Here is a 23175-nt window from a genome sequence, read left to right as displayed (position 1 = left end):
TAAGTTGTCCTTTCCATTGAAGCAGGGGTGCCATCACATGTTGTATTGTTCAGCTTCCTGATATTGCCCATCACCGTGCTGTTCTGAACGTCAGACCAAAAGGCAGCATGCAAATGTTAGAAACTGTACTTACTGTTTTGTTGGTTTTTTTTTTAAGAAACAAACAAGAGCTCAGTCAAATCCACTCATTAAGTGGATGTTGGGACTGTCTCTAAATGTAATTTTCTGCAAGTAGTTTGAATATAACCCTTTGAAACGTTGGCCATCTGATAGCCAGCAAAGAGCTTAATTGTGTTGGATTTCTTAAATTCAGTATTTTTGTGTGGTAAACTTTTTGCTAATTAGAAAATTAACTTAATTGAAATAACTTTCTGGCATTTAAATTGCAGTAGAGTAAGCAGTATAGAAGCTTTCTGCGTAGAATCCAGATGATCTGGCATGAAGCTACTAGCCAGTGGAAGACTATTTAAAAAACAAAACAAAACAAAACTAAAAAGTTTTCAAGTTATTTCCAGTGTTTGTTGTTCCTTGTGCCTTTGATGTGGCCTGTAGGTCTAGGTCTGTGAGGTTTTCCTCTCAATCAGCAGTTGTTAAAGAAACATTTCTCTCTACTAGGTCTTGTGAAATTTAGTTCTTGTTAGTCTGCTATAACAACGCAGGCTGAAGCCTACTGGTACTGCAGTATGAATTGTAAGATGTTTGGGGGCAATCAGGCAGCTCTAGGACTGCAGGTTTTAAGTGACAGTTCTGTTACTTAAATAGGATGGCTCCAGTCTTCTTAAGTGCTTCAGCAAACGTCTGTGTGACAGTTTGAAGTGAGCTGCAGATACCAGGGTGGTTCAGGTAAATACATTCGCGTGTTCAGAAGCAGTCTCAGCCTAGAGACAAAACCACCATGCAACTCCACTGCTTGTCAGTCGGATAACTGCAGCTGTTTACGTATACACTTCTTGACTGAAGTAAATGGAAAGCAAAAGGGTGATGCCAGTTGTGATTGTTTAAGCTGCCATTGCAGTTTCCTTTAGGGTAGTATACTGGGCAATGCTTCTTTCTGAAGTCAGAAGATTTGCATTCTGTTTGAGCTTAGTAAGAAAACAAAGTGTGCTTGTTATAGGCATAATAATGCTGCAGCATGTTTTAGTCCTGTGCAGTGCAATTGTTTATTCCACTGATTTTTTTGTGACCTGTGAACGTATCTTTCACCAGTACACCCGGAACTCTTCACAGTTCACCCGGATGAGGTTTAACAAAAGCAAGTGTAGAGTCTTGCATCTGGGGAGGAATAATTCCATGCACCAGTACAGGCTGGGGGATGAGCTGCTGGAGGGGAGCTCTGCGGAAAGGGACCTGGGTGTCCTGGTGGATGACAGGTTGGCCATGAGCCAGCAGTGTGCCCTTGTAGCCAAAAAGGCCAATGGCATCCTGGGGTGCATTAAAAAGAGGGTGTCCAGCAGGTCGAGGGAGGTGATCCTCCCCCTCTACTCTGCCCTGGTGAGGCCTCATCTGGAGTACTGCGTCCAGTTCTGGGCTCCCCAGTACAAAAAAGACGGGGATCTCTTGGAAAGAGTCCAGCGGAAGGCCACGAAGATGGTGAAGGGCCTGGAGCATCTCTCCTATGAGGAAAGGCTGAGTGAACTGGGTCTGTTCAGCCTTGAGAAAAGAAGACTGAGAGGGGACCTGATCCAGGTCTATAAATATCTAAGGTGTGGGGGGCAGAATGGCAAGGCCAGGCTGTTTTCAGTGGTGAGTGGAGACAGGACAAGGGGAAACGGCTGGAAACTGCAGCATAGGAAGTTCCGCACAAACATGCGCAAGAACTTCTTTACAGTGAGGGTGACGGAGCACTGGAACAGGCTGCCCAGGGAGGTGGTGGAGTCTCCTTCTCTGGAGATGTTCAAGACCTGCCTGGATGCCTACCTGTGCGACCTGGTGTAGGGAACCTGCTTTGGCAGGGGGGTTGGACTCGATGATCTCAGGAGGTCCCTTCCAACCCCTACAATTCTGTGATTCTGTGATTCAGTGTAAACCTCCTTAGTAAGGCAGGAGTACATTGTGCCTTTACTCTGCCCAGGGGAGCATGCATAGAGTTGTTCAGACTTTGCTGGTGCTTAAGTAATTTGTGATACCTTGGTTACAGCAGTCAGCTGTTGAAAAGCTTTGTGTAGTGTTTCAGAGGTCAGTTTTAGTGGGACTTTCTGCAAATGTAGTGTTGCATACAATGTGGGCTTATTGTTGCTTAGCTAGCGCTGTCTTACCAATCAATACCTGTATTGAAACAGATTTCAAATACATTTATGATTCTAAATCTTCAGGGTATGTTTTCTTTTTGTAGATTCACTGGTTTTCAATTTTCAATTCCTTCATGATGGTGATCTTTCTGGTTGGCCTAGTGTCTATGATACTAATGAGAACTTTGCGAAAAGATTATGCCAGATACAGCAAGGAGGAAGAAATGGACGATATGGTAAGATCTGCATTAGCAATCAATTTTATTTCAGGCTTAACAATTTCTTTGTGCGTTCATTGAGTTAGCTGCAATTGGATGGCTTTCTTCAGTTGTCAGAAAACTCCCAGTGGGTGTTTTGAAAGTGTTACTGGTTTTCTTTACAACATGCTTCTAGGTTGCAACCCAGAATTCTGTGTTGTTGTTGTTGTGTTAGTGTTTGTATCCCCATTTAGATTAAATGAGATCTCCTTTGAGTACATACATGCATGTGCTTCACTTGAGAGGATTTTAGAGGCAGGAAGAAAATCTAACAGATCTTACTGCATCCTACATTCAAGTCGTATTTTTTTTCATTTCTCTCTTCAGTGCATCAGATCTAGTGGAAAAGTAATACACTTGCAATTGTTTTATTAAGTTAAATCTTAAATCTTCAATTTGTGCCTAGCTTGTGTGTTTGTCTAATTTGGTAATGTTTAATTACGATGAACAGATCTAATTTTTTTTTTTTTGTTGTCATTCCTAGGACAGAGATCTAGGTGATGAGTATGGATGGAAGCAGGTCCATGGAGATGTTTTTAGACCATCCAGTCACCCTCTCATATTCTCATCACTTATTGGCTCTGGGTGTCAGATTTTTGCTGTGTCTCTTATAGTCATTGTTGTTGCAATGATAGAAGATTTATACACAGAGTAAGTGTAATTGTTCCATGTCTTTCACATATAAATGCTTAAGTGAGCAAAATAATCAAAAAAGTGATAGTTCTGACTAGCTTGGAAAAAAAAAAAAAAGTGTTCCAGAGTCTATAGGAAATAATCAGTAGTAGTATTTTGGGGGAGTCTTGAATTCTAGTGAAAGTTTTCGAGTAATCTGACTGTGTGATTTGATCATCTTTAACTTCGTGAATTCTTGCTTTTTTACATGATATATTGGTATATTTTGAAACTAGTTTGTTCTTCTGTGGTATTGCTGATAGATTGTTGGGGAAAGAAGTGTTTGAAGATGCGTGTCTCACTCCTGCTTTTATCTGCAGTGACAGCATATTACTGTATTACACTTTTTGTTGCCCTCTGTCCTGTGAAGATTAAATTATGAGTTTACTGTGTTGTGAATAATCTTGTTTTCTGCTGACAGTGCATTAAGTCAATCTAATGCACAAGTCTCAGGTTTGGGAATTGAATCTCTTACATTTTTTTCAAACAGATGACAGATGCCACTCAGCAGGCATTGCATGCAGAACCTACAGTAGTAGGTGGTGTTTGGTCCTGACTGGGGAGAACTTTCTTAAGCAGTACTCCAGTTCCAATTTAAGATAACAATTTTGGTTCACCCAGTTCTCTTCCATGCTTTTCAATGTGCTTGATTTCTTTTGCTGTTCTGGATTGTATTCTTCAGTTTTCTGTAGTGACTGTTTTGAATAATGAAGAAAACTGTATTTCTTTGTGTTCTGTTTTCCCTTACTTGACACCATTGCTTTTAAAAAGCTGTAGTACTCCTGATACACCACTAGAGAGAACTCTTGTTACTGAAGTTCACTGCTTTTAAATGGCATGTTTAAAAACCTACTACGTGGTCAGTATCTTGGCATATTTTAATTTTTCATATGATGCCCTTTGTGCCTCCTTGTCTGTATTTCTGCATACGCTTGTACGCATTTGTAATTACACAACCTGTTGGCACTTTAAGAGAGGGATTGAAGCAATTTCAGAATGCTTGTGCACTGTAGTGAAGCTATAATTTGGTAACAGCAATTGTAAAATGCAACAGAACAGTAATTTAAAGTATGTGTGCATTTAGGCTTTTATTGCAACAGGTCTTTGTATTACATTAAGTGAATTCTGGGTGTGTAACTGAGGGCTTGACCAAACCTGGACCAGAACATTCATATGTTGAGGGAAATAGCAGTGCAATTTCAAAAATGCCATAAATGCCAGTGTGGGAATTGCCCGTTAGTGTTCTTCAGGTCTGTTAAAACTGTTAAAGTCATGCACCTGATGCCATCTAAAAGCCTTTCTGTGAAATTGGATCATGCCAGCTATTCATTTATTAGTAGTGATTTGTGTTTTGAGCAACTTTGCTGTTAGAGTATTTGAAACATAAATGAGTAAGCTTGAGAATAAGAAATCTTGAGATTCTACATTTAGATGAGCCTCTGCTGATTGCTTTACAGATAGCTTAGATTTACATGCATCACATCAAACTTCGTGGTCACCTGGGGTTTTGCACAGTTTTCCAAGTTGGCTTAAATTAGAACAAGTGTTAAAACTGGTTTCTGTCTAGCTTTCTAAATAGAAAATACTAGCTTTCTAAAATAGAAATATTATTTATTTATTACAGAATCACAGAATGGCCAGGGTTGGAAAGAACCTCAAGGATCATGAATCTCCAGCCCCTCTGCCACATGCAGGGCCACCAGCCTCCTCATTTAATAGTAGACCAGGATGCCCGGGGCCCCATCCAAACTGGCCTTAAACAATTCCAGGGATGGGGCATCCACAAACTCTCTGGGCAGCCTTTATTAACAAGCATATGTTAGTGTACTTCTCCTTTAATGTGTGTGTGACCAGCAGTTACATTTGCTTTGTTCACTTGTTCTGGTCATGGAAGCTGGTTGTATTAAAGATGACTTCATTCCAGCAATTGTTAATCAGAAGGCAAATTACCAGCAGCCTAGAATCTCTCAGAGCAGCAAACTGGCTGAACTCTTTCTGCTGCTTCTTGTAGCCAAGGTGGCAGAGGGATATGGAGAAACAGTTCTCTTCACAGATAATTTGCATCTTGCTATTCTTAAGTATCATTTAAAAAATGTGTGCTGGGATGGTTTTTATAATTTAAAATTATTAGGTTTGCATGTAAAGTTTCAGAAAGTATGCCAAGATAAATACTTCAACGTTTAATGAGGTGATAATTTAGAAACGACTCTTCTCTTAGAAATCTCTTTAGATAGATAGATAGAGATAGATTCTCTATCTCTTTAGAAATAGACTCTTCTGATTTGACTACTCTGTGTTGATTGTGGTTCCAGTATTTATAGTTTCTAACTCCAGTTTTCTAATTTTCTCCAAGGTGAACACTTTTGGTCTTAAAAGTTGAGAGTCTGAGGGATGGCAGAAACATTTTTCAGAATCATAGTCAATTTTTTTAACGCTGACTTTAATGTTAATCAAAGGGTACCTTTTATCTGCAGCAGTTGAATCTTACGTTTAATATATGACAGTTAAATATTGCATTCGCTGATACGAATCCAAATGCGAGAGTATTTTGGGCAGAGATGAGATTTTGTACTTGATTCTACTGAAAATAAGTGCATAATATGAAAGCATTTTGTATGCCGGACCCATGTTTCCCAGATTGAGTTATAGTTGACCAGAAGGTTTGAATACAAATAGTTCTCATTTTTATGTAGACTTTACCTACATTTGCACATTTTCTCTATAATCTTTTCTCTAATACTGTTTGCTTTTCTATTTCATTTACAAAACCATATCTTGTAGGAGAGGATCAATGCTTAGTACAGCTATATTTGTTTATGCTGCAACATCTCCAGTGAACGGATATTTTGGAGGAAGTCTTTATGCTAGACAAGGAGGTAAATTGCTTTTGTGTTTCAACATGTTCATTACAGTGTTTTATGAAGAGTGTTATTTTTATTTTCAGTGACTTAGAAGTATTCTCATGGAGTAACATCTTTCAGTTGGAATCCATTGAGATAGTAATTATTTTGAATATATTTAAGTTTTGTGTTACTTCTTTATTCCATATTGGCTCTGTTTTCTGTGTAAAAATAGCGAAACTGTGGTTAATTTAAAGATAATAAGTACATCCTTGCGGTTCTTCTAGCTTAATCCATGCCTTACTCTGCAATACGAAAGTAATCAGTGTCTGTTATCTTATACAGGGTTTTAGGAAAGCCCTTATTTTAGGAAAAAAATAGGGAAAATAATTCTGGTGTGATTGAAAGTATTCAGTCTTAACTGCACTGAAATCCATCATGAGTTTGGAGGTTAGACATCTGTATGTGTGTCGCCTACGTATTAAGCTAGTGATTTCTAGGAAAGCAGATCTACGTAAATCATTTACTGATCCAAAATTGTGTTCCAAGCTCTGTAGTTCAGCCAGATTTGCATTTTGTTTCCAGTTCCAATGCAGTAGACTGTGAAATGCTATCATATTGGCTCATGGTGAAAATGCATATGATGGTCTTGAAAAATGTATGCTGTTCTTCTGACTGTTTTACATTTAGTGCACACTACAGAACCATGTATGTTGTGTATACTTAAAATATATATGTTATTTAAGAGCTTTAGAAAGTGAATATATACAGTGAAAATTAAGGTATTGTCCAAGAGAAGCTTTGTTTTGAAGCTCCTAAGGGAGATGTATACAGTAATACCTGGTAGCAAATGTTGTTTTTCCCCTTACGTGTGGTGTTTAGGAATCCTTTTCCTTCTAACTTTTCTGCTACTGAAGAGATCTGAATTCTGTTTTGCTGTATATTTTGCTTTACACCTGGGTTAGCTAGTTGTTTAATGCATCCTGAATGCATGAATTCAGCTTAGTTGGATTGAGACAACCTGGAGCAGGTGCTATACTGCTGAGCTGGCCCCAGAGCAGAGTTCTCATGCGGTGTAGCCATAACCCCAGGATGTGAGCAGGCTTTGCAGTGGAGCCAGCTCTACAATCTCTGGCACTGCCCGTCTGTAGCCTAGGTATGTGCTGATGTTTTATACCCCAGTTTCTTTGGCCATCTTTGTCAGTGCATGCTGTTTTTCAGCCAGAACGTGCTCACACCACGTCTGTTTTTCTTTTCACGTGTCCTAGTAAATTGATTAATGTACTGTCTCATAGAAGTTTCCGGAAGCCAAATAAAAAGGGTAGTTGGCTCTTGGCTCTTGTATCCTTGCAGTTTGTCGTTACTTATCTCTTTCATCTTTTTTTGGGAGAAGAAATCAAATACCTAAATTCTGGAGAGCTTACTGGTGTTTCTTAAGGAACTTTCTAAACAGATTCCATTGGAATGTTCCTTCTTACAGGAAGGCGATGGATAAAACAGATGTTCATTGGAGCTTTCCTTATTCCAGCAATGGTGTGTGGAACTGCCTTCTTCATTAACTTCATTGCCATCTACTACCATGCTTCAAGAGCTATACCATTTGGAACCATGGTGAGTCATTTTAGTGGAGAGTTTAAAAACCACTGTAGACATGGGAGAACTACCTTTTAATCAAAATACGGTTGTGAGTCATGGTTTCAGCTTTTTAGTTACAAATTTAAACTGGGAAGTTTTAATGTGCTTCAAGTATAATTTCCTTTAATCATAACAGATGCTGATTTCCAGCAGCAGGCCTCTCTCTTCTTAAAATGTCCCTTCTGCTTTGTGCTTGATCTTCATTCTGTAATAATCCTGTACAACACATGAAGTCGGCGACTTGAATGTTCAACTGGATGACAAATGCCAACTGTTTATAAACTTAAACATAATCCAAAAGGAATCCAAGTGAAAACCACTTCCAAATTACTGTAGTCAAGCAGGGAAAGAAAGGAAAAAAAAAAAAAAAAAAAAAAAAAAAAGCTTTAAAATTTGAGACAAGAAGTCCTGAGCAAATCTGGGTTTGAAAAAAAGAATCACTGTTTTTACTTTCTGAATAGGTATTTAGTATCCAGTTATGGTCTTGTGACTGTGTGTTAACCGTGTCACTTGGTGAACAATGCTTGCTGGATTCTTCAGTATTTAATCAGTGTAACTTTTCTTGTTTCTCATGGCTTTTGTGAGGGTTTTTTTTTTTTTTTTTTGTGCTATTGTTGGCCCTTTAAGTAACCTGAAATAACCCTGTGAATACAAAATAGGAAATAATAACTTGGCACTTCAGCGGAATTTCTTTTTGATCTTACAAGGGGTGTTATTTCAGAGGAGAACTTTTTAAAGTGCTACAAAATAGCTTTTTAAAATTTTATGCAACAGTTCTTCAAGAAATACTGAAGGGAAGACTTGTTATCTTTGTAGGATCTGTAGCAAATCATAATATGTAACATTTGTCATAGCTCCCTTCTTTTTGCACCAGATTTAGTGAATTGTTCAATCAGAGAGATTTGAGTAGCTGTGGATTTCTTCTTAGTTTGTCTATTGCAAAATGTAGCTTATTAACACAATTTTTATCATATAAATTGTAATATTAGAGTTATAATCAAACTCAATATATGACTGGAAATATTTCTGAAGAACACATTGTTAAATAATGAATGTGGTAGAAATCATAAATGGTAATTAAAATGAAAGAGACAATTCTAGTTCCAGGCAAAGGCTTTTAATAACTTTTTCCAATAGAATAGTAATTACTTCTTATGTTTGTGCTGATTATAGTTCTTTATAAGAGGTATTTACAATGTCCACCAAATTACCAACTTTTTGCATTGATTAATTGTTACAAAACTAAGTACAAAATCAAGTTAAATGTGTTTATAAACTGTTCATTTAGTTTTTCTGATTTTCTTCTTGAAGAAGATGGACTAAAATTTTCTTTGATTATGTTTGTATTAATCAGTGTGTGCCCCAAAGGGATATTGTAGTGTTTTTTCTTTCCTAAGCTTACAGTCATGTACAGTATTGTCAGAAAGTTTTATAACATTGATCTTTGACATGTGCAAAGGGGATGTGTTTTACTGCTGAGCAAGCATTTATGATATCAGATTTCTCACTCTGTATTCCCAGTTGGAACTCAGAAATGCTGAGGAAAGGGAATTCCACCTGCGCTGAAGTTTGTCTTGTAAATCTGTTCAGCTGACGTGTATTTTAAGATCATGGAAACATGGACGTGCAAAAGCAGATGGGAATATAAATCTTTAGGGGTCACTTAACCAGGGATGTTAGGGGTCTTTATACATAGTGATTTTAACAGTCTCAAGGTTTTATGAGCGTGTTTGAATCGTTATGACTGGTAATAAAACTTCAGTGGAGTTAGGGGACTTTTAGTAGGAGCGGGTTATGAATTGGAAACTTCATCAGAATCATCAACGCTCTAATGAATTCAAATTAACTAATGGGGCTGGTTGTGAAAGGCCGTGAAAACTGTTTGAAATTACTGTGTTATGCTGGGGTCTGAAGTCCCTGGGAAGCTCTCTAGATATGTGGATAAGATACCTTTGCATCTTGTCACCTTTGTTTTTAATGTAGAGAATCTTCCATAATTCTCTAATGTAAACTTGTTGCTGCTTCTGTTTTGTGGAATTAAAGTCTGTCAGCTGAATACACTCAAAACTCGGAAATGACGTACCTACCCTGGGATATGTTGAGGCTACCCTCTTTGATTTAAAGTTTCTGGCAAGAATTAACTATTTATCCTTCAGTGCTGTAAAAGTGGAAAAAGCCAAAACTGAATTTCTGAAAAGAATTTCTGGGCTAAAAGGTTGCTAAAAAACTGTGCTTTAATATGACATCCTGTGATTTGCCCTGTTTCGCATTGCTACTTGCAAATGAACTGCAAGGTTCACTTCTCTGCACCTTAATTCCTTCTTCCAGACAGATTCTTTCTGTTAAGTCTAGGCAAGGGCAGCTGATGCTGTCAAAACCAAGATAAGCAAGTTGACACACAGTTTCTGCATCTTTGATCTACCTGCTATCTGCTTCTCTGCATTTTGTGTTTAAGTACTCAGAATAATCGATCCCTCCAGGACCATCATACACCTGACTGTTGTTTTAGAACTGTTTTAAACATCAAAGCTTTGTGCACCTTGAATATCTTTTTCTTGATGTCTGAGATTGCCTCGAAGATGTGGCAAGGACTAGGAAGACCACAGTTATTTTCTGCAGTGTTTCATCAGTGTTGGAACTCTGCCTTTAGCCCTTTTGGATGTTCATGGCAGCTATACTAGGGCAAGTTTTGTGCAGTACTTGAGCCTCAGCAAAGGCTTAACTTCTTCACTGGGACATCCTTCAGTTGCCCTTCCCTTCAAAATGCAGCTAAGAATGTGGCGGATGTTACTCAGATATGAGAGCTTTTTAAAACTTGATGGCTTAATGCTTTCAGTACCCTGAGCATTTCAAGTAGATGTAAAAGTCTGTTTTTAATTTCATCTCTTCATTTTTGGGTGATGTTCTACTCTGTTCTTTTGGAGCCCAAAGTTGTTTTCAGTTTGTGTTTATTTGTAGAATCTCATTACTATTGAATGTGGATTTCTTCTGAAGCTGTTGTACACCTTAGCTGAACTTCCATTGATTTTTGAGTCTTTCCAGTGTATTAATCATTCTATTTTGTCGTGTTTGAATTATAAATGGAAAATAGAGCAACTAAAAATAATTTTAGTAATAGCAAATGAAGTGAACTCTCTAGTTTTTGAAGGAGTATTATAATAGTTCTTTGCAAAAATACTAATTAATGCTGAATTTCTAGAGTATGCCATGGTAGAACCTCCTTAATTCTGACATTTCTTAAGCTGTGACTGCTTACCCTGTTGTGCATGTAATACGTAATTTAAAGGTTCCCATTAAGACTGGTATGACTAATGTAATATTCTGACTGCAGAATCCAAGCAGCTTGAACTATTCAGGTTGTACCATTTTTGTTTTGTTTGGACAGTAGATTCCTGTGTGGCTATCATTTCTAGTGTGCATTTTTAATGATCTAATTATATTAGGTTATTCATAAAGGACTTATCTTGCAATCAGGAAACTACTGTTTGCAGTCTTTATTCTTTGTTGAAATTGGAAAGAAGTACTTCCTATGACAGATAGCTTAATCCAGGCTACAGCCATCCCTGACTGCTATAAGGTGAAGTAAGTGTTGGTTGCCACTGAAAAAGGTGAACGTGTTAGCACCACAGATTTTCATCCATTGAGCCAGATCAGGAAATGAACTGGCTGAATCAGACCTTGCCTAAAAAAAGGGAAAAAAATCTAGTTATTATGTGTTCAGCAGATTACTCCCTCACATTTGCTTGAAAGTTACTGTGGAGTCCTTGGTCAAAAACAGCTTTTATGTTGAAATTGACTCAGCTTAATGCTTTTGGCTAAATTTTTTAACAGTTCTATTTATTACCCAAAGTAACACCCTAGATTAACAATTCAATTGTTAGAAAATTAAAAACAATTTATTTTGAAGCCTTCTTTTTTTGCTGTGTGTGACATTTTGTCCAATTCCATGTAGAAAACTTTCACTGTACGGATTCATTACCTCTATTGGGGGAAGGTTTTATGCTGTCTAAGGGTGCAGTTTTGGTAGGTGACAGGAAAGATCAAGCTGCTGCCTTGACAGTTAATTTTTATTGCTTTTCTCCCTTGTGCATTAAGCAGTCAAGGCACCACAGCCTGCCAGTTGCTGTTTAATATTAGATATGCCCATAAAAATTTTAATTATCACCTTCGAATGAAGTTTAATCTACAGTTGTCAGAAAATATGAAACACGTGGTACTCAAACGTAAATTATTTCCCCCTCAACAATGTTTCCTTTCAAATAAGGAGAAGCGAATTCTGTGCCTTCAGTCAAGGGCAGTAAATATTCTTTCCCTCTTAAAACAAACAAAGAAAAGGTGTGGTGAAACAACGCAAGAGTGGTGAGGTTGATGGTTTCTCCTGTGACAACTACAGTCTGTGCACTAAATCACATACTCAGGTGTGAAGAAGGTATGTAACAAAAATGCAATAGCTGAAATAAGTATGTTATGCAGTGTCTTGATAGAAAAACTCATGTAATTTGCTTGTGTTTAAGTGAATTATGGAGAGTGTGTGCTTTTTTTTTTTTTATGAACTACTGTTTTTTCAGTTGTAGTAGATCTGCTGTTTGCGTAATTTGTTTTCTGAAGTGATGGTGAACACTGCTGAATGAATCTCTTAAAGGTCTCATTACGATGTAATTCTTGCATCTCTGCCTGTTGCACAACTGCTATTATTGCTTCTTACTAAAGTTTAAAAAAAGGAATAAAATTACTGGTTCATCTGGAGAGGTGCTTCTGTGGGAAAGCAGAGCAACCTCCATTGATCCTGCCTTCATTCCTTCTCACTGTGATGATAAAACAGAGGCCAGTAAGGGCCTGAGCTGCTTTTACTATTGTAGTGTATTGTAATTCCATTCTTTGAAACCTTCAAGGCAGAAATCTTTCTTTTTCCTCTTAACTTTGCCTGTCTTTTTTTTTTCTTTTTTCACTGAAGAGCTGGTTTTACCCCCACACAAACTCTATTTGTTTCAGATTTGGCTTTAAACTCTCTGGGTTTAGGAATTGCCTAGCCTGCATTGTAACTGCCATGGTAATTTGCGGCAATAGGCAGAACGTGTTCGTCTTGGGAGGAGGCAGTGTTTTCACCTCAAATCTGAAATAGATAGGGTGTCAGAAGCTAAAAAAAGCTAGTTATTTCTGGTCATTTGTCATGTCCAAAGAATGTCAAGAATGAAGAAAGTAATTTTCAGCTAGCATCAGTCTACACAGGTAGGCTACCGTGAGGTCAGGCAGTGAGGTGAAAGTGAGAGAGAAGATGCTACTGAGATGAGTGGTGTGTGTTGGTTGTAAACAACACTGGTTTTGCTGATCAGCTTTCTAAGAACAGCAGGTTGCTGTCACCGGAGCACTGTTGTTTGGACTTAATATTCACGTCTTTATCATCTAGTGCAGCTTGTCAGAGGCAGGTGGAAGTGGGAGACATTGCTAAGCCTGCGCTGTCATCTCTCCTCTCTCATTTTGTTTGCCCGCCCTTGCACTGCAAAATTATCTCGGTTAATTTTTAGACTTCTTAGTGGCTCCAGGAAAAAAAAAAAAGCACTGTAAATCCAGGTGTTCTCAGAACATAGTAAAGCATTAAGACAAGTGGTGCATTGTACTGCTCAGTAGATTTCAGCAAAGGTTCTGGCTGTTCAGTCTGAAATTCATTTGTTTTTTAACCAAATAAAATACATTACAACATTGTCAGTCATGTTTTGACTGATATGATAACAAAACCACAAGCACTCGGGTTTTTGGATGGATGCCAACTACAGATGTACTGAGGGCAGGTTGGCAGGAAGCCATTATTCAAGGAACATTGGTCTGTCTTAGCTCGTTCTATGCAGATATCATTTCTAGATTTCAGAATTGTTGGTGGGTCTGTCTCCCAAAAAACGCAGCAGCCATGCTCAGCAGGAGCAAGTTGGGCCTGTGCCTTGCTCACCTGATCTGAAGCCATTCAGCTCTGTGGTTGTATCACTAGAGTGTGATGATGCTGGATGCCTTTCCTCATCTCTTGAGCTCAGTGGCTAGACCTTGGTTTCCTTCTCTGAGGCTGTATTCCTTCCATGCAGATTTTCTATGGTAGATGTTTTGTAAGATGGAAAATCACAAGCCTGTAAGTTTTCTTTCAGTGAGACTGAAATTCAAGGCCGTTGCTGGACAGTTTTTCTGTAGTAAAGTACTGAGATGGATTTGCTTTCTACTGATATCCACATATCAGAATTTATTTATGAGATCAAGAACTGAAATGAAGCTACAGACTCTTGATAACTCTGCCCTGCAAAAGCCAGTTGTAGTTGGATGAGTAGTACAGATGCTCTGCTGTGGTGCCCCTGGCTGAGCCTCTTGCCAATGCCAAGAAGAAGCCCACCTTATAGCCAAATGTGGGGAGAACCACAGACAAAGGCAGCCTTCTGCACCCCATGTCCCTGAGCAGGCAGAGTGCAAAGCATCTTTCAGTGGAAATGATTTTGGTACCGTCAGCTCAAATTCCTTAGAGCCTCTTCAGGCCTTAATTCTGGAATATCTTTTTACACCCTACAGCTCAAACGAGCTGGGTCTTTTTGATCTATATCCATTAGCTGTTATTTATTTTTTTGTGGTAGTGGTGCTCTTGTCCTGTTAAGTTTAAAGGATTTTTGAAGTATTTTATTAAATGTAGCACTCAAGATGTTCTTTGTCTCAGCTGGTTTTTGGCATTTCTCTCTCAAAATTTTCATCTGCTTATTCTTTTGAGCAGATTTCAAGTGCAGAGCCTGCATCCATTAAGTGAATTATGTACTTCCATAATTCGTTCTTAGTGTACCTCAGTGTCTCACCTAAGACACTGTGCTTGCTTACCTGTGTTTTTCCAGTAATGGGAAAGAAATGGGAGATACTAAATGTATGTCTGCTTTATTATTGCCAAGTATAAATACTAAGTTTCCCCTTATTTACTGATGAAGCTTCTCATTTTAGTGGCTAATAATGCAATGCTTTAATAACATCTCCTCAAAGAGGTATAAAACAGTACGGAGAGTGTGCCTGGTTGGTGTACTGCTTCTCTGAATTTTAAAATCTTGATCCATTCAACCATAGGCAGTGTTTCCTGTTTGCATCTGGCCCAGGTTAGTGGTACTGTGCAGGTCAGTATCACAGGGATAACCCACTCGCTCCCTCTTGTCAGATGTTACTTTAAACTCATGTCGCTGACGTAATACTTGTATTGAATTAAAGTAGTACGACTCCTTATCCCCAGAAGTTAACAAAATGTTTAATGCTAGTTCATTTTATGCTAAAGGTTTGTGAATATTTAACTTGTTGCTAAACATTTTTTCTGTATTAGAGAGTGAAAATACACTACCTTCCAGGAGTAGTAGTAGAGATACATATGTATATTGGAAAAATTGTCCTGGTAAGCTTTTAGGGAGGATGCCTCGTTGGAAAGATGTGGAACATCAGCTTGACTTTGTATTGTGCGTAAACCTAATTTTTATATGTAAGTAGGGCCATTGTGCTTTTAAACTATGTATTTGTATATATCAGTGGTCATTTGTGTCTTTGGCCATCTGTGTTCTTAATTACCTGCATGATGGATAGCAGAGAAAATTAGACCTAATATTTTGATTGGTAGCGTTCTGATGTGGTTTTGCAATTCTTGTTTAGGGTTCTTGTGGGGATTGGATTTAAATTCTTGTACCCAACAGTATTTGTTGTAGATTTGTATGCAACTACCTAACTTGCTAGGCTGACTCCCAGGGATAGCTGCAAAAAGTGAAAAGAAGCTGGCGAAGCTCCCAGTGATGAAGCACAATTGAGGTTTAGTTTAATTCCATAGTGATTAATACAATGTTTAGAGGAAAACAATAAACTAAAGAATCTGAAATAATTCTATAGTTGATGTAAGAAAATATCTCTAACACTTTTTAATAATATCTATTATGAAGTTTCTCAGGGAATAAGTACTTCATTTGATAAAATAGTTGTATATTAACTAATGCTTCATAACCAAGAGTATGGTTCTGCAGCAGTGACTAATACAGACAGACAGAATAGGCTGATTATCTTCTTTCATCTTTTTTGATGTTTATTTTTAAATTATTTTTCATTTTCAGGTGGCAGTGTGCTGCATTTGTTTCTTTGTCATTCTTCCACTGAACCTTGTGGGTACAATTCTTGGCCGCAATCTGTCAGGACAGCCCAATTTTCCATGTCGTGTCAATGCAGTGCCTCGTCCAATACCAGAAAAAAAATGGTAAAAAAAACCCATACATGTTAACTAAATGCGTTTGCTTCAGTATGTTTAAAGTGACTTATCAGGCATGATCACTATAACTTTCTAAAGTAACTTTTCTGATTAGAGTTATGTATGGAAGAGTACCTTTACTAAAATTTTATGACTTCTTTCTTTTGAATGCAACCACCAAGCACAGTTAATGGGTAATAGATAAAGCAGATTTTACAGTCCTGGATCACTGGTTTATGTTTGGCCTGAAATGCTCTCCTGTCTCTTACGTAAAAAGGATGGTTCCAGCCTATTTCTGATATGGGTGTCTTGAAACTAAACCTGTTTTCCTTAGTTAATGCCTCTTACAGGTTTAGGATGCAGTGTGCCTTGGAGGCAGAACTGTTCTGTTTAATGGTCTCCACTTTCAAGTTGAGACATCTGCAGGGTAAAGGCGGGGAAAAGCTTGTAGTGCTTTTCTGTATTTTTTTGATGGTACAGAGCCTAAAATATTCCAAAGTAAATTGTTTGAATTACAAATAAGCCTTAATTATTTTTGCAAGATTTGTAAAGGAGTGCCTGGTCTCAAAGAGTAGACTTATGGGGACTTCTTTGCAAAGCTTGAGTGCAGCCACTTTTTCCTATTAATTTAACGTAGAGATTGAGGCAGCAAGCTATGGAAATGAAAACATTCTCAGAGGATTTTCTTAATAGATTTTTCTTGCTTTTCCTGTTCAGAGGAACACAGTGTGAAGGGGGCACTGAAACGTGTACACTTACAATATCCAGCAAGTGCAGCATTCTTAATCTCTTGTTAGTGGTGGATTGAGCAGCTCAAATGCTAGGATTTGAGTTATACTGTGGCCTGTATCTTGGGAATCTGATAGATTTTGCAGGATAGGATGACACGACCAAAAAAAGAAAGGTGCTTTCCATAAAGATAATGTAATTGCATGGTGTCAGTTTAGACAGCTCTCCCTATAAATAATAAAAGAAGCTATAAATTAAATCACTGGTTACCAACTATGTTTGGAATCACTGCAAGTACTAGACAGATCACTTTAGTAGGTGTGTAAGTATTAATTTTTGGCCATATGCTGGTGACTATATAGCATTAAAATGAACACTGGTTCTTAATCATACAAGGATGACCCTGTGGAATTTTCATTCTGGTATTTGCAGTATCTGTTGTCAACAACAACACTGAATTTTAATTACTTCATTCAAGGCTGGTGGATATTCTGAGGTTTGATTGCTTAGGCCCTTCCTGTCAAGAGAAATTCTTTCTGTAGCTGTTAAGGCTGCTAAGATGCATGCCTCTATGCTTGTAGATATGTGTGAGTCTTACATTTGCTTCATGTTTCCCCAAGAATGACTCCTCATTCTACCCATATGCAACATCCTTGGGGGTGCCTTCTTTCTAATATACTGGTATGAGACATAATTCTTGTTAGCATGCCTTTAAATAATTTTCTGGGCTTTATAAAGTACCTAGTTATATGTTACATTATATTTTTAGAAATATTATTATTGTCCCTAAACTGGTCTTAATATCTTTCAGGTTCATGGAACCAGCTGTTATTGTTTGCCTTGGTGGAATCCTCCCTTTTGGGTCAATTTTTATTGAAATGTGAGTTTGACAGCTATTTGCCCATTTGATTAAAAACAGTAAGTTAAGTAGAATTGCAATATTATCTGCATATTTTGTTTACTCTCTGCAGGTATTTCATTTTTACTTCATTCTGGGCTTACAAGATCTACTATGTTTATGGCTTTATGATGTTGGTTCTGGTTATCCTCTGCATCGTGACAGTTTGTGTGACTATCGTTTGTACATATTTCCTGCTAAACGCGGAGGATTACAGGTGGTAAGTATTGTGGTGTTTGCATAGTTGACCAGGCTGAGAGTTTTATAGAATCAAGAGTCTTGACAGGTCTTCTCAAAGTATCCCATGTTCAGATTTTGTCTGTGGGGAATAAAAGTGAGTTCTTGGATCCTTTCTACAGAGGAACTTTCTTGGTGAGCACGCATCTGGGCACGTATGTGTATATGCATTAAGAAATACATTGAGGTACAAATGAATATAAAGAAGGATCATTTGATATCAGCAGTTGGTCTTGGTCTCGCAATAGCAACTTTTGTCATGTGTAGCAAATGTAGATTTTGATAAATAAGTCTGTAGAACCAGGATGCTTTATTTTTAGTGCACTGTGCATCTTCTTGGGAAGCATTTTCAGTAGATGTGTGATAAGTGTGTGTGTGTGTGTGTGTTTTCTTTTAGGCAGTGGACAAGCTTTCTTTCTGCTGCATCAACTGCGATATATGTTTACATGTACTCCTTTTACTACTACTTTTTCAAGACAAAGTAAGTGATGGTTTTCTTGAATATCGGATTGCCAAAGAAGTTTATTGCAATAGACAGGGAAAAATACCTACCATAAATTTGTATTTTTTCTTTTTCAGGATGTATGGCTTGTTTCAAACATCATTTTACTTTGGTTATATGGCAGTATTTAGCACAGCTTTGGGAATAATGTGTGGTAAGTTTCAAATATATAGAAATTCTTCAGTCAGAATTTTTCAGATTGTTTTGTTCTCTCACTTTAGCTCTGTGTTTTTGGTGCAGGAATACGTACGAATTTTGAAGAAGAGTATTTATGTATTGTGGAGCGAATTTCAGCTCCTCTACAAAGCTGAAAGACTCAGTATTAGGCAAGAATACAAACAAAAAGGAATAGGTTGTTTTTAGAGCAGACTGACTTCTTCCAAGCAAATTCCATGTTTGATTGAGTCCATGTTAATATTTTGTCTTGGAGCTCTTAGTGTTGCCCTTTGCCAAGCAGCTAGGTATTGGTGTTGCAGTACTGATGAGAACCTTCCTTATCCTGTGGCGTGTTGAAGTGTGGGTGACAGTTCAGAAAGGACTGGGACATCAGGGCAGCATTTATAAAAATAAGCATTGGCAAATTCAGAGATGAAGGAGAATGCAGAGTGCTCCCATGTTCGGCAGGATTTCATTGCTTTTTAAGATACCTGTTTTAACAGGTGTTTAGTGAAAAATAGTTCTCGTCACGGAAGTCATCCAATGAAGCCATATATATTTATTTGTTAGTTTTATTTTTATCCTTTTTTTTTTTCCCAGAAAGAAAGTGTTTCTTAGTTCTTTTATGCGTTATGTATGATCCTTAATTAATACTTTCCTTCACAGCAATGAGTAGACCTCTAGACTCTAGTGGAAGGCTTTCTCTGAGTTAGATATTTGGGACCCATGGTATCTTACTGGAGTTGAGTTTTACTTTCTGTAAAGTATACATTTCCTGATATCTCAACAGGATAATTTCACAATGCTTTTTAAAAAGAGGAGAATCATCTCTTAACCTCTTTCCTCTCATGAAATCTAATCTTGCCTCATTGGGTTCTTGGCACATTACAAGACTTCCCTGCTGTTCTGGTAGTCTCACAACCATTTTTTTTTTCTTTAATAGGCTTAATACTTTTCAGCTCTAATCTTTTCTTATAAAGTGCTCAGGCTGGTATTGATTAAAATGTCTGTGATGCAGAAGCTGAGCTTGCCCACCAGTTCCTGTAATTAAAATGTTTTTTAAAACATGGAAGAGTCAATTTGTCAGATGTTTTCCTGTTATGGTAATACTGTACTTGGTGGAATATTAGGACAAAATCTAAATTTTTTCAGAATCAGAAAATACTTCTGTTACATTTAATTTCCATACCTCTGTTGAGATTTTTATTTTTTTTTTGTCTTTTTCAACTGTGCTGTAAGAGAATCTGTGAGATTCCTTTTTACTGAGAACTCATATTTTCAGCATGGGGGGAGGGGAAGTCCCCTGTCAAAAAGCATTTGTCCAGGAAGCTAGCACAGTTCTCTATGTAGTGTACAACTCTTGTGTGCGTGTTTGTAGAGCTGTGATTTGGATGCTTGTGCAAATGGCCGTGTTCAGTATCACAGTTGGCTGTAAGATGAACTAGTTCAAACCAAGGCAGCCACAGTGTTAAGTGTGTAGGCTAGTATCATCCAACTCTTTTTTTAAGTGCTGCTGATGCTTAGTTGTGGGATACTTTGATCCATTAAGTCTTTTGTCCTCTGCAGAACATCTGCAAGTTCTGGAACTGGACTGTAGGGAGCCCATGAGAACTTCCAAATCTGTGGAGCTTCTTGTGCTTCCCTCTTACTGCCAGAGAATAAAACTGATTCCCCAACTCAGTGTATGGCCGTCTTTGTTTCAGCTGGGTTGGAATTAGTTTTTTCAGAGTGTCTGATATGGTGCTATGTTTTGCTTCTAGGAGAAAATGGATGTTGACAGCACATCAATGTTTATAGTTGCTGCTAAGCAGTGTTGTACCAAGCTGATGACATTGCAGCTAAGGGCCCAAGGAGCTGGGAGGGAACAAAATTAAGACAGCTGACTTAGAGTAGCTGAAAGGATATTCCATACCATACAACATCATGTGGGAGTTTTGAACGGAGCTGGGAGTTCTCTTCATGGGAGTCTTCTCATGGAGCTGTACTGAATAGCATCTTGCTTACTGTTTGTTTTCCCTGCTGTGGTGTTTGTTAGATTAAGGTTTTTATTTTGCTATGCTGTGTGGCCTTGTCTTATAATAAAATAGGCAGCTGAGAAACTTATGTTTTGTGCGCATGTAAGATTGCAGTCATCTCTGAGCTTTGGGAACCATACTGTTGATACTTTAGTAACTACATTCTTTGCTTTGCCTCTTTGAGGAACCAGGCTACAGAGAAGATGGGAGGGAGAATTGAGGGAGACTTTCCAGCAGTCCGTCAGCCTCCCTTTCTCTTTCATTTTTCTTTTTCTCTATCTTAGTAAATAGTTTGATCTCAAAAAATAAAAAATAAAAAAAGGCAGTATAGAAAAGCCTTTTGCAGTACTACGCTTTGGCATCCACAAAAATACTGTAAGTATAATTGTATGACTTTCTAAAAAACTTAGATGCTTAGAAAGGCTCAGACTATAGTAAGTCTCAATTGACTTGAAGTAATAGATGGGAATTAATGTTTGATTGCTTTTCCTGGCTATTTGGATTCTTTTAAATTCTGTTTATTTAAAGCCTGCTGTTCTGCTGAAATATGCTTACAGTTTATTCCTGCCAGATCTATGTAGGCAAGTTAGGCACCTTATCAGGTGATAAGAAGGTAAATAAAGAAGGAAACGGTTTTGTTTTGTTTTTTCTTATTTAATTTACATAAACTAACTGTCCTGCATTATTCTCAGGAAGACATTCTTTAATTGTTTGTCTTAATTGTCTAGTGTTCCTTATCAACTCCCCCGACTTTTATTCACTGCCAGTGAAGTGGCTTTTAGATTGAACCCTTGAACTTAGCCGTGGTCATTAGTGGGACTTCACTCATACAGCTGCTGTGGTTCACAGTGAGTTGTGACTTGCTTATGGAGTTGAGAGCTGTAGTCTCATGTGACTGCTGTTTGCTACTACTCCTCACTTCTATTGCACCCACATATTCCCAAAGGAAGCAGAATGAGTTGTTCATTCTCCCAAATACCTTGTGGTATCTGGCATCACTAGAGAGGCTCTCAAAGAACGAGTTCTGGAATGTGTCTGAGTTCAGGAACTGAACTGGGCATTGGATCTGCTGGCAGTGCCTGCTTGAACAGGCAAAATATGATGAATCTTAGAACAGGAATTCAGTACCTTTATTTTGTCCATTTGCTGTCTGAGACAGATTAGTATCATTGACAGGCTTCAGAAGTCCACTTGTGCTTCTGTTTAACTCCAAGCTTATGTCATGCCTGCAAATCACTGCCTGGCTTCCCCTCTGCTGCATTCTCAGTGCATTTAATGCTTATGAGCAGCAGCCTGATCTTGTGTGTACTGTATTCATTTTAATGATACTCTACTTTGTCCAGGCTTGTAATACAAGTACTTCACTTGCTGACCAGGGAGTGACTGCCATATTTGCCCTGCTTGAAATATCATGCAACAGCACAGGCTGCCTCTGAAGGCTTCTAATTATTCCAGTTGTTATAGAAGTGATGCATCAGGTTTGCTTTATTCAGGTTTCTTGATTTTACATGAATGTTGGGCTTTTAGAATTTGAAAAACAGAGTTTCGAGCAAATTTAGTGGCTGGACTCATGAATTATCTGAGAAGTCCCCAAAATTTAAAGAACTGTCGTGGTTCTGAATAAATCTGTGGTCTGCCAGTATTGTAAGGCATCTGTGTTTACTCAGTCTGGCAAACTTGGTTCTGAGTTTTACCGGTAGGTTGCTGAATCTCTTTCTGAGAGAAGGTCTGGGTCTCATCTGTATTCTTCGTGTTTCTAAGTGTGCTTAGTCTTTCAGTATTTTGGGTATGGCACAAACTGTTGCCCTGTTGTTTTTTTAAAAAAACAAACAAACACAAACCCACCAAACAAAAAAGATTCAGTGACCTGTTCTTTTACTACTGCTGTGACAATGCGTAATCTGCTCATGACTCTTACTAATTTGAAAACCCCAGGTTGCAATTTCCTTTAACTACTAACTGCTACTAGTTTAATCTCTTTGCACAGACCTCCTTGGAGTTTAAGACTCCTGGGATGGGGATCTATTATTATTTGTGCCTTGTGGGAAGAAAAAAGCCATCTGCCAATAAAACATTCATCCAGAAGGCATGCAACTTATAATAAAAACCTGCCCCCCCATCTACCTTCCCTGCAGAGTGGGTGATTGTATGGTTTTTACCCTCTGTTCAGAAAAAGGGACCCAGTTATTGGCAGCAGTAGGGGGGCTACTATATTTATCGAGGCCAAGTGAGCGTGGCCTCTTGGTAAGATGGCTTAATGGATTTAGTTTGCTAGGCTAGGGAGTTCTTGCCAGATGATTGCTGGGAGTGTGGATAATTGGAGAGAATGTTTGAGAACAACTATTGCAGATAAATAATTTTGTGTGCAGGGAGTGATTTTAAGCGACTGTTTATTCTGGTTTATTTTGATCAGCTCTCTAACGTTCAACGTTTTCTGTTTACTTTGCAGGAGCTATTGGTTACATGGGAACAAGTGCCTTTGTTCGAAAAATCTACACTAATGTGAAAATTGATTAAGGAAATAAGGAAATTGAACTATGGATCAGTTCCTGTTTTCAGGGGGATGAACTTGCACAACAAAAAGCGCGAGAAGAGATTTGGGTTTTAACACTGGGCACTGTATGGGTCTCCATTTTGTGGATGGCTTAAAGTAACATCTATTTCATTGATCCTAGGTTCTTAATGACTGCTTTCTCCAACTGTTCACAGCAAATGCTTGGATTATATGCAGTAGGCATTACTACAGTACGTGGCTAATCTTCCCAAAAAACAAACAAAC

General features: G+C 38.1%; 1 protein-coding gene across 1 annotated transcript in view; it reads left to right on the top strand.

Annotated features, from left to right (window-relative positions):
* The window catches only part of TM9SF3 (transmembrane 9 superfamily member 3), a gene marked incomplete at both ends in the record, with an annotated part of 42687 nt that extends 19774 nt beyond the window's left edge, over positions 1 to 22913 (top strand). The window contains 10 exons of the mRNA XM_079535822.1: positions 2333 to 2464; positions 2970 to 3136; positions 5939 to 6033; positions 7478 to 7608; positions 15729 to 15868; positions 17400 to 17468; positions 17560 to 17706; positions 18121 to 18204; positions 18303 to 18379; positions 22846 to 22913. Of these exons, the coding sequence (XP_079391948.1) occupies positions 2333 to 2464; positions 2970 to 3136; positions 5939 to 6033; positions 7478 to 7608; positions 15729 to 15868; positions 17400 to 17468; positions 17560 to 17706; positions 18121 to 18204; positions 18303 to 18379; positions 22846 to 22913 (1110 nt within the window). The remainder of the gene's footprint in view (positions 1 to 2332; positions 2465 to 2969; positions 3137 to 5938; positions 6034 to 7477; positions 7609 to 15728; positions 15869 to 17399; positions 17469 to 17559; positions 17707 to 18120; positions 18205 to 18302; positions 18380 to 22845) is intronic.
* Between the last annotated feature and the right edge of the window lie 262 nt (positions 22914 to 23175).

The sequence above is a fragment of the Tetrao urogallus genome, assembly GCF_951394365.1.
Source record: "Tetrao urogallus genome assembly, chromosome: 5".
Taxonomy (NCBI): Eukaryota; Metazoa; Chordata; class Aves; order Galliformes; family Phasianidae; genus Tetrao; species Tetrao urogallus.
This window is presented reverse-complemented; position numbering and strand designations above follow the sequence as displayed.